Source organism: Spermophilus citellus (assembly GCF_964194105.1).
Source record: "Spermophilus citellus genome assembly, chromosome: 16".
NCBI lineage: Eukaryota > Metazoa > Chordata > Mammalia > Rodentia > Sciuridae > Spermophilus > Spermophilus citellus.
Window position 1 is genome coordinate 71770867 of NC_138196.1, and position 12227 is coordinate 71783093.

A 12227-nucleotide genomic window follows, 5' to 3' on the forward strand; every position below is an offset into this window, starting at 1 on the left:
TGTCGTGCTCTCCGGGGACTGGGTTTGGGGAGAGACTGTGAGGGCTGTCCTAGCTGAGCTGCAGAATCTCTCAGCTCTCCCTCTTTGCCTCTCTTGGCAGACTGCCACTACCCTCTTTGGGTATCTTCTGCTGTCAAAAAAAATATTAGTAGAGAGTTACTTGGGTGAGGGTTGCGATGCGGACATCGTAAAAATATTATTAGTTGCCCCGAGTGGGTGTAATAAAAGGAGTTTTGTGAAGTATGACGGCTTTCTAAGGTTAATGAACCATGTGGCATTTCCTGAAGCATCCGGAGTGCTTGGGCTGGTACTCCCCCCCCCCCAGGGCACATGGATCCATCTTCCCTCCCTTACCCGGGTACCACCGGCACTGTTGGTTCACTTGTGAAAACAGTATCAGGGCAGTTTCCTGCTCAATGATACTTTTGAATCCTTTGGTAGAGCAGGGTATAGGAGTCTGTCCTCCACCCCACCAAGCGGTTCTGTTTAGAGCTTTCTTAGACTGCAGGCAGCATCCTTTGCCCCAGGAAGAGTGGAAAGTGCCAAAATAAAGATGGAGTCTGCCTTTGAGTAGCCTGCTTTTCTGAGGTAATGGTACAAAATAAGTCAACAACACGATGACACTGTAACTGGAAACCTTCTCCCACTGGGTGTAAGAAGACAGTGTGGACTTCTGACCCTCACAGCATGGCTGGGCTTGGCCCTCCCTCACACACTCAACACCACTGAGTAGTTTGGGGCCTTGTCTAAGAACAACTTTGGACCACTATGATCCGAGGAGGGCCATAGACTTAGGGACTGTACCTCTTGGCTGGTCTCTAGGGCTCATGCCCAGTGTGGGCACATTTCAGGAGCACAGGAACTGGAACATAATACAGCCTGTGAGACCAACGGTAAGCAAGGGTTATTTAAGTCTCTTCATCAAGTGTCACACCGCTTGGTGGTATCATCTTCTCTCAAGCTGGTGTGGATCTCGAGGCAGCCGTATTAGTAAATGATAGGCTGGGGTGGCAGCATTTAACCTCTATTGAACTCCTATTATGTGGCAGGCACCAGGGGAAGGACTTGGCATCCCCAGTCTGCCTACCCTGCACAGCAATTCTGTAGTAGATGTTGGTCTTGCCATTTGTAAAAGAGGAAATAGTCTTAAAGAGATTAGTGTGTCCAGGTCACACAGCTGGTGAGTGGCAGAGCCAGGATTTGAATGCCACTATCTAACACACCAGTGAAACCCATGAAGACACTAGAGGCCCCAAACCCTTGAGCATCTGTGTAATTTGGGGTTATAGGGAGATACTTAGACTTCGGAGTATCTGATAGCAGCTGCTATCCTAAAGGATAAGGCAAACCACAAATGCTTTTTCACATTCCTGCAAAATGGGCATGTGAAAAAACCATGGCCATAATATTTTTAAACAATTGTGACAATGCTGCTACTCTGTCACTCCTGTCATTTCTACCCATGAATGCTGCTTATTCCTGAGCAGGTTGGAAGCATTTGCTTTATTTGTCCCCCACCCCCACCCCCACAAAGACCCTAAATACTTTACTGATTGGGGAATCATAGTGTCCCATGACTCAAGGTATTAATTCAACCCACATTTTGTCTCATTTGCAGAGAATGGCAAATCTGTCCACTGGAAACTGGGAGCGGACAAGGAAGTGTGGGTCTGGGTGATGGGCGAACACCCTCTGGATAAGCCCTACGATGTGCTCTGCAGTGAGATCACTGCTGAGAGGGAGCGGCTGAGAGCCCAGCAGGAAGCTGAGGAGCTCAGGTAGGAGATCCGCACGCCGATAAGAGACAGGCTAGGTGTTAAGATGCTGCAATGATGCTTCTTGCTCACAGCATTGATAGGAGAGCGGGGTGGCTTCTGAAGATTGTAAGCAGCACTTTTGATCTTTCTGGAATGTTTCTGTAGACGTTCAGTGGTTCCCTTCATTCCCACAGAGCTGTCAGATCAGGTGCTGCTGATGTGCATGAGGATGTAGGTTCCAAAGCCATCAGCGGAGGCTTCACTGGGGTTGTGGTGGAGCAGTGCGGGCGCTGTGGCTGAGTGACAGGAGGTTGGGAGGCTGTTCCGATGTCAGGCCTTTGAGGAAGAAGATTGCTCAGTTGCAGGCAGCTGAGTGTTCAGGCCCTTTTGGTCATTTCACTGTACCAGGCACTGGGAATTCAAAGAGGAACAGGGAGCTTCCAGTGTAGGAGGAGGCACAGGCTGACACAACACCACCTGCAGCCGATGCAGGCTACACTATGAGCTGTGGTTAAGGCATAAACCAAGAATTAACCAAGCCCAGGGAGGAACCTGTCCTGACCCACAGAGGAGGTGAAATCTGAGCAAAGCCTTGAAGGATAAGTTGAGTTTCCAGCTACAGAAGGTCAGGAAGGAAAGTGAAGGTGGAGGGCATAATCAAGATCCCCCACTTGACTTTGAACGGCTCTTTGGGGAATGAGTTCTTCTGAGTGCTTGGGATGTACCTGGGTGAGTAGAGGAAGATGAAGGGCCTTGCTCTAGGGTGCCTCCAAGGCCCCATGGATCTTCTGTGGAGAGTGAGGCCGTTTTGAACACGCATTGGTACAACCTGAGGAACCCTGAGGCAGGCAGTGATCTCCTCTGCCAGGTGCACAGGGTGGCCTCTGGGAAGCCACTCTCTCTTGGTTGCCTTCCCCTAGCTCCGGGCAGTGGTGTTAATAACCCAATTGAGTTGGTAAAATGGATGTTGGAATAGACATGAGGATCTCAGTTCAGCCCCCAAAGGCTGATGATTCCATCTGCCAATCTGTGGGACATTAACACATAAATGCACAAGGGAGTATTTGCCAACTGATCAGAGCAAGGCAGTGTCCTCTAACAGCCTGACTTCTCAACCAGGATTTGGGCAGATCTAGATTTAAATCCTGGCTATGCCACTGTGTGGTCTTGGATGAATTATAAGCTTTCTTTGAGCCTCTTCTAACAAAGCAAGGATAACAATCCTTCCTCCCTGTGTTGGTACGAGGACTTAGTTAATGTCTGTAAAGTATCTAGCAAGAGGTCTGGCAGATCATAAGCACTATAATAAGCAATCTGTTACTGTTTTTCACATAATCTGAGTGTAGACATCTGCTTCTGACAAGCTGTCCACGTTGAAGGATGCTTTTGATAATTTTACTTTTGTTTCTCTTCAGAAAAACTCAGTCTGAAGAATTCACCAATAACTTGAAAACAAAATCACAGTGCTCTGATCTGCAAACACCAAATAACTGGAAAACACAGAATGCCTGCAAGAAAGTGGCAGAAGAAGAAGAAGTGAGGCAAGAATCCAGACCAGCACCCATCCTGGAAGAAAAGAAAACCCAGGTGAGTCTTGCATGTTATAGATGTGCAGAATTCCAAAACTGGGGGAGATGTAGGTACTAAGGCCATTAAGATAAATGTAGCCATGCTTCAGGAACTCAAACTGGCTTTCTTGGGGAAAATACCTCCCACCTTTCAGGTCCTGCTATTCATTTCGCTGGGGGGATTGGTTTAGCTTCTATTTCATGAAGAAGGAATAAAATGGGGTCTTTCAGGGTTTTCTTTCCCTGGTTATGGGTCTTCTACGATAGATGTCCTGAATTTTTTTCTGTAGAAGTTCACATAGCAAACAATGTAGGCTTTGTGGGCCCAATAAGTGCTGTTGCAACTATACACAAATGAATGAGCATGGCTATGTTACAATAAAACTTTATTAACAAAGACAGACAGAGGGCCAGACTTGGTACATTTATGATTTAAATGGTGTTCTGTTGAGTCTTCCCCTTTTTACTCTAAACCTCAATGACTCTTTGGCTTCCTTGATTCTGCCTTTGATTTCAGGGATAGTTATTTCCCCAACACAATAGAACTTTTTACTCAGAGCTGGTATGAATTCTTTTATGGTCCAGGTGGTTTTAAAAACTCAAACATAATTTGCTGCTTGGATTATAGTTTGGAAGAACAATAAAACTCAATTTAGGAAGTACTTTCTTCTGCCAGAAGTTTAATTATACTGAATGTTAACAGGGGATTTGCAGTTGTTTGATTTCTATTTAGTCCCCAGCCCTGCTTCACTGTATGCTCTTGAATTCTGTGCCACTGTCAAATGGGGACGTGGTTATCTGTTCTGACTACTTCTGGGTCCTGGTAATACTCTAATAATTAACAGCAGTCATGGGTGGTTATGACTGAGTGTCTCATTGGGTCCTCACAGTAGCAGTCTGAACAGCATACTGCCCATTTTACAGGTGAGGAAACTGAGGCCAGGTGTGGTTCATCAACTTGCCAAGGGTCTTCTTCACCCCCCCATTCTTCAGGATCCCCAGCTCATTCTGTAACTATTAGCTCGTGTGCTTGATTGTCTCACTAATATGAGGAGCATGAAGATGCTTTATAAAGAGCTACAGTTGTGAGGTTGAGAATATTTAGGAGTACAAAATTCTAAAATTTGATGCCTGTCTGCAGGTCAGTTCTGGGCACTTTCCCCACATGCCCAGTGAGGCTCTGGAGCCTTTCCAGGCCAGGTTGCTCTCAACATGTTTAACACCAGCCTCCCCTCAGGTAGCTCCCTTTCTGAGACCCGCTCGCATGAAGAACAAGAGCAACCACAAAAATCTCCTCCAGGAGCTTAGGGTAGGCCTGCTTAGCTTTATGCTAGAATGACAGCATTTTCCTAGAGATTTTTTTCAAAAGATTAAAGTACAAACTAAAATAGATACCATGGTTATTATTCTTGAAGCATGTCATAAAAATTACAAGGAAGGGTGGCACTGTCCCATCCCTCAGATATCTGTCAAACTGTCCTATAGAAAGAGATGGGGCAGGGGAGAAGGACACACTTGCTAGGCACAAGGAACAGGGAACTAGATGGGTGACAGGTTTTACGTTTCTGCTTTTCATCTTCCCCTGGGTCAGAGAAGATGCTCTTGCGGTCTCTGTGATGTTTGCTAAGTTTGCTCTGACAGTAGCAGGCTCGAGGTGGCCGATGAGCTTTATGGCTGGTGTGAGCATTTAAGTGTGGCAGGCCATCTTCCATCAGTGTACAGTCCACTTAGTAACACACTTATGCCTTTTATAAGCCCTGCCTGTGTTAAATAGGGTCCTCCCCAATTCATGTCTACCCAGGAACTCAGAGTGGGAGCTTATTTGGAAATAGGTCTTTGCAGATGTAATTAAGTTAAGGATCTCAAGATGAGATTGTCCCAGACTCAGGGTGGGCACTAAATCCAGTAGCAGGCGTCCTTATAAAAGAAGTGCAGATGGAGAGTTGAGAGACAGAAACACAGGGAAGAGGCCAAGTGCAGACAGGTGGAGTGCAGGTAGGCTCCACCAAGCCAAGGTCAGATGCTGGAAGAAGCAAGAAGGCTTCCCCGAGCACTTGGGAGGAGCGCAGCCCCTGTCGACACCTTGATATCCCACTTAAGGCTGTGGGAGTGTGAAGAATAAGTATCTGTTGCATTAAGCCACTAAGTTTATGATAATTTGTTGCAGCAGCCCTGAGAAGCTAATGCAGTTCCTTTAGTACACCTCAGAAATGTTTCCTCATGCGATCTTAGTTATAAAATAATGAAGCAGCAACCACTTTAGTGAGCCTTTCTGAACTATGAGACACCATTTGATTCTGCATCCTTCATCTACCACCCAGCCTACCTGTTAGGCAGAATAGTGGAACTGACATCCATCCAGACTCCTAGCCCCTGGGGATGCATGGGAAAAGCAACTTTGCCTCTGTGGCCTTAAGATGGGAGATTACCTGGGTTCATTCCAGTGATCCCAACAGGCAGAGTCAGAGGGAGATGTGGCATAGAATAATGGCCAGAGAGATGTGATGTTGCTGGTTCTGAGGATGGACAAAGGGGTCAAGGAACTCAGGCAGCTTCTAGAAGATTAAAAAAGCAAGGAATCAGGTTCCTCTTCAGGTCTCCAGAAGGAACACAGCTCTGCTGAAACCTTGGTTTTAGGCTAATGTCAGATTTCCAGCCCACAGAAATGTAAGATCATAAATTTGTGTTGTTTTGAACCACCGTATTTAACATAATTTGTTCCATGGTCATAGAAGGCTAATATAATCTGGTATAATTTAATAATGAAAAAATGAAACAATAAGTACAAAGCACTTATTTAAATGCCTAACATATATTAGATATTTAGTTAGCTCACTTTTCTCTTCCCCCTTAACATTTTAAACTTTTAAATTTAGGCAGTGAGGAGAGGATTCCAAGATTAATTGACTTGCTCATTCCTTTATTTTAAAGCTAGCCACAGTGGCTACAAAATACTTTTTAAAGTATTACAAGCTGTAATTCCAGATACTTAGGAGGCTGAGGCAGGAGGATCACACGTTTGAGGCTAACCTGGGCAATTTAGTGACACCCTATTTCAAAATAAAATAAAAAGGACTGGGGATGTATCACAGTGGTGGAGCACCCCTGGGCTCAATCTCCAGTACTGAAAAAAAAAGTATTTTGAGTCCCTATTACCCTATTATGTGCTAGGCCTTGAGTTAACAGTGTTGGAGTAAAAACAATTACTGCTTTCATTAACTTTATGGCTGGGGAGGGAGATTCTCCATGTGTCAGATTTCAAATGACATAAATGCTCCTTAGAAAAGAATCAATTTTTCATCCAAAATGTACCCTATTCCTTGAGGACTTGGGCACTGCCAGGGGGTCCAGGGTGGCCTTACTGAAGACCTAAGCTTGAGATGATGACCAGAGGACCACCAGGGCCAGCGGTTCCACTCAAGTGTGAGAAAAGGCTTTGGAGGAACCAGGCAGAGGGGGAGGAGAACATTGGATTAGGCGGGAGGAGGGCGAGACCAGACACCACGGGGTCTGGGGACGACTTAACATGTTTTAGCCCTTTTTTAAAAAGAAGAATTGGAAATTGTCAGTGATTTTTGAGTAAAGGATTGGCCTGATCGGATTTGTATTTTGAACTTCTTTTCCCCCTTCATTTTTGCAGTGGTGGGGATCGAAGGTGGGGCCTCACGCATGCTAGGCAAGGATCTTACCACTGAGCTCCTTCCCCAGGCCCCAGATTTATATTTTGAAAGGAACTGAATTTTCTTGGATCACAGTTGGTGTATCGACAAGGCAGCAGGCCCAAATTCCTAAGTCTGGGTCCCTGGGGAGAGGGAGACCAGCAGCCTGAAGAGGAGCCTCTGGAGGAGGAGCTGATGGGGGGTAGGGGAGATGAGCTGGTTGGAGCTGCTCAGGTGGCAGTGGTGGACGGAGGCTGATGTTATACATGAGAATAAAGCACGTTCAATCTGACTCAGAGTTCACAAAGCTTTTTCTCCTGTCGTTTCTGCATTTTGCATTCATTTCACAACACTCCTGAGAAGCAAACAATTCGAGTATTAGCATTTCTTTTGTACAGATGAAGAGACAGATGTTCAAAGAGATTACATGATTCGCCTCCAAATCACAGACCTGGGTGTCCTTGATTCCACGTATCTGCTTCAGTTCCCACTCATCAAAACTTTGACATATTTAAAAAAGAGCTCACTGCCTAGCCGAGACCATCTCCTTCAGAGGAGAACTCTGATGAGGAATCCAGGCTCCAGCTTTGAGTCATCTGATACATTTCCATAATGCAATTCTGGTTCCTCAGTGAGGATTTACAAGTTTCAACTACCGTTTTTTAACTGTAATATCTAAGGAATGTTGTCTGCAGCATTCCAATGTCATGCAAGACCTAAAACCTATCGTAAAAAATCTCCAGTTTCAGTTGAACTTAGTGATGACATAACCGTGGCAGGATTTAAAGAGTCATAAGTCTTCCAGGATTATAAAAAAAAATCTTCAAGGAAAATCAGCCATGGATTTACTAAAGTAGTCTGGTTAGATTTTTGATAAATTTTCCCAAGACAGATCATCGCTGGAAATGATCATCGCTGGCCCAGATTCTAATAAAATACTGCAGACCTGGATCTGAAAGTCCCGTGGAGTGTGGGCAAAAGTTAGATTCAACCCAAACATCGGAGCACACTCAGCACCGCGGAAGCTTTTGTGGAAGAGTCGGTCACTTAGAGTATGCAGTGCTTTTAGTTAACCTTGGCTCCTTATATTTGTACAGAGGCAGAAGAGTCCACTGAATTTCTGCATTTCCATTACCAGTGTTGTCCAGCTCTGTTCTGATCATCTCATAAAAGGATGGGGGCAGACATGGAGTCAGGGCCCTCTTTGGCCCATGTAGAGTTGGGGTAAACCCCACAGTTTCTTCTTCATTGTCCTTCTTCTTTATCCACGGATATTTTGAGTGGGATGGCATCAGGTTAAAAAGACACAGGGAGGCTGGTTGGAGCCATAGTGGCTAGGGTGAGGAATTGGGCCTTTTAGATACCTGTAGCTCTGAAATGGATATTTTGGTCTCTGATTCGGGGAGTCAAGGACAGGGCAAGCCCAAGGTAGGGTTGGAGCTGAGACTGCCCTCACTTCCTTTCAGTGTTCATTCCCTTGTCTGGCAGGGAGGGACACTCACATCCGTGTCTGAGTGGTCACATTGCCACTGCAGGGATCAGTTTAGTTTGGGGCCTTTTTTTTTTTTTTCACTCTTAGTAGGGAATGCTTTAGTCCAAGGTGTTCATTGCTTTAAATTAAGCAGCACTTCCTCAGTAGCAAGTCATGGAAAAAGGGAAAGAAGAAGGCGGGAGGAAGCCATGGAGGAATAGACAGGGTTAAGTCTAGCTGCCTGGAGCCCACGGCCAGGCAGATCCACACGGACGGTGGGTGGTGTTTTCTCAGGCCACCCCCTTGCTGGTCAGTTTCTCCCTGCATGTGCCTTGAGTCTTGAGCACAGCCTCCATGTCTGTCTCTAGGGTGAGAGGCCGAGTACACGCTGCAGGGTTTGTTACTGGGGCTAGCGGCGGGGCAAGTCTGAGAACCTTCTGGAGCCTGTTTTCTCATCCACTGAGATGGAAAATTAAAATGGGAAATTAAAAATACCTGCCTTGTTTACCTCATGGGTTTTGGGGTAAAAATCACAAGAGGCAATGCATTTGGAAATGCTCTGAAAACTACAAGTCCCAGTACAAATTGGAGGAGTTGTTTTAACCTGGAACTCTGGAGGGTGGGCCTCTGCTGCCTTCAGTCTGTTCTCAGGGATGAATACTTCACCACCTTGCACCGTCAGGCTGCTGTGGCAGAATCAGTCATTCCCCCGGAGAATGTTGAGGGTCCATATGGGGCGATGACAGGTGTGATGGAGGGAGGTGTCAGACAAGGACTTCATCCTTAGGAGTTCAGCCCTCTGGGGAGAAGAGAAGCAGAAGCATTGACTGAGGCAGGGTTTAACCAGGTTCCAGGTGGGGATTGGGTGGCTGGTTAGGGAGGGCAGGATTGGAGAGGGGTGGGCATGCCAGAAAGAGACACCTGGGGGAAAGAATCTTTAGTCCTGGAGAGCCATCTGTCAGTGGCAAAAGTGCAGAAATTATCCTAAATTCTCCCTTAGGATGATCCAGGATAATCCCATTTTTAAGATCCATAGCTTGTAATTATCATATGCAAAATTCCTTTTTTCCATGTAAGATAACATGTTCACAGGTTCTGAGGACTCAGGCATGGATATCTTCGGGGTTCTTTCTGCCTACTGTACCCTTGTAGCAGTAGGCAGTACAGGCTTACCATCTCTTATCCAAAACATCTGGGCCAAGCTGTGCTTCAGATTTCAAATTTTATAAAAGAAATGTTGTGCCTCTACTAGAAAACATATATTGATGAATACTGCAAGAGCTGAAGCAGTATTCCATAATCAAACATTACAAATATGGTAAATAGCCCCATGTTAGTTTAAGTCCCCCCTCCATTTGAGTAATATATTTTCAGAGCTTTTGAGTTTCAGAATGTCAATAAAGGATTTTTTTTCTTTTTTTGAGTTAGTGGAATGTCACAAGAGTAAGATTAAGTATAGTCACAAGAGCTCTATTTTCTTCCTGACTCTGTCTCTGCAGGGCTTTATTTTTCTCATTTACAAAATTAGAGATTTTTAAGGTGTGTATGAGCCACAGAGAACAAGTCCAGGAACTCTGAATGCCCCCACCCCAGGCAGACATCACTGATCGATCACAGCACTCTTCATGAGGAGCCAGCTGTGGCCTCACATCTCTGTCAGCAGAGTCCTCCAGGCAGCCATACAGAGTCCCAAGAGCTCACTGTTGAGGTGGATCTGATGGCTGAGATGATTTCCTCCTAAGTTTCCTTCTAACACTGAACATTCATATCCTAAACCAACACTCATGCCTGCAGAAGAAGAATATTATCTCATAGACCACTGGCTGTTAAGTAGGGTTTCTGTCCAATTTCAATGGACAAACCACACCATGAGGTCTAGTCTTGCATATTCAAGCAGCAGTTAGGCAGGAATGCATTGGGCAAGGATGATACATTCTTTTTAAAAAAGTCTTTTGACAAGACTTTTTAAAAAAGTGTTTCTGGGAATGGAGCCCAAATGTTGTATTGTTTGGTCAAGAGGCTATCCGGTCCAGAGCTTCTTTTTGCCACAGCACCCCCATCATCCAACTCAAAAACTGTATCTTTTAGCTCTTTTGGAACATAGCTAATTTTCTTCTATGGGGGTTCTGAAAAGCTCTTTGATCTCTGCTATGAGATTGAGAAAACTCAAGGTCCAGGCTCAGGGTTCCTTTCCACATACTCAAGATAATCTTGTCAAAAGACTTTTTTAAAAAGAATGTATTTATGTTGGTTTAAAATTTTAATTTGACTAAATAAAAATTGTAGAGGGCTGCACCCTTCCCTCTATGGAGCAGTTTCTGAAGTTTTAACCAGAGTACTTAACAGTCCCATCCATAGATTTGCTTTGGATTATTTTATACCAATGTAATCCAAGTATTATCTTCATTAGCACATGGCTTCATCCATGGAGATCCCTTGAAGAGCAGTGAAAGGTTTGTTCCACTTTGAGGAGGGAAGCAGTTCTGCTTCATCTTTATGGCCACAAAGCAAATATGGGGATTCTGAGAAGCTCTTTGATCTCTGCTATGAGACTGAGAAAACTCAAGGTCCAGGCTCAGGGTTCCTTTCCACATACTCAAGATAATCTTGTCAAAAGACTTTTTAAAAAAGAATGTATTTATGTTGGTTTAAAATTTTAATTTGACTAAATAAACATCCAAAATGAAGACTGCCCAATTAAGTACCAGCTACCTGGAAGTCATGCTCCTAGCACATTAGGAGATGCGTAGTCTGGGAATGGCAGTTTCCGTCCTTTTAAGCAGCACTGTGACTTGGGGCAGCATGTTGCAAGGGACCTATTCCCTTTACAAAATAAAATTCACATATTAAATTTAGCAGTACTGTTTCTTTATAAAGGAGGCTGAAAACATTTCTGAATATGAGAATGCTTGCACAGTCTCAGCTGATGGAAACAGCAAAAATTGTCCCCTGAAGTCCTTCAATTAAAAGATGCTGTTTTATCTTGAGCCCAGGCTTGGTCTTTCTCATTTCTCAGATGATGAGTTGGAGACAAAAGGAGGCTGGCTGGTTTGAGGAGGATGTGGACATTACACCTCCATTGGAACCAAGTGTATGGGTTTTTTTTTTCTGCAGAGCCATTATCCTCTATGAAATACACATCTCGTCCTTGTTTTTGGCAGGGGTGATGCAGCTCAGAAGTCTTGGAAATGATGCTCTGCTTCATATTCAGTGAGAGTGCTGTTGTTCTGGGTGGGCCACAGTGTACAGTGTTACTGGGTGCCTGTCACTGAACCGGAGGTGGCAGTCAGTTGCAGGATTCAGTTAGCATCTAGCAAAGTTCTGAGACATGGAGGTTAGGAAGCAGGTCCCATTCCCAGGTGGAGACAAATGTGATGGGAGTTCATGGGATACAGAGAAGATGTCAGGTGTTGCACTGTGTGAGCAGAATCACCCTGCCTGGAGGAGTTGGTTGGAACCAGGAGTACCCTGCAGCTGTGGGGAGGTCCTTAGGGACCCTCCGTGTGTGCGTAGTCTGAATGTACCCAGTGTTTCTCTCCCTCTCCTGAAAGAGAAGTGCTGAGTGTGGCTGGAGAATGGCAGAGAATGCTAATTCAAAGATAAGCCCCTTTGTGTTGCTCTCCTTATATGTAATTTGTAGTCCAGGAACTCATTAATCAGGAGACCAACTGTCCTTGCCCCTGAAGGGGACCTTGAATAAAACTGTATCTGCTCACTTTTAGATTTTTATCTCCAGGGAATTATTCCACTGTTTTTTTTTTTTTTTTTTTTT

The 12227-nt window shown here is 44.9% G+C and overlaps 1 protein-coding gene across 4 annotated transcripts in view; it reads left to right on the top strand.

Moving 5' to 3' along the window:
• Positions 1 to 12227, top strand: part of SH2D4A (SH2 domain containing 4A) — a 64519-nt gene that overhangs the window by 12867 nt on the left and 39425 nt on the right. For all 4 annotated transcript variants that reach the window (XM_081269057.1, XM_081269060.1, XM_081269058.1 and 1 more), the window contains exons 3-4: positions 1619 to 1778; positions 3173 to 3344. In XM_081269057.1, the coding sequence (XP_081125183.1) occupies positions 1619 to 1778; positions 3173 to 3344 (332 nt within the window). The remainder of the gene's footprint in view (positions 1 to 1618; positions 1779 to 3172; positions 3345 to 12227) is intronic.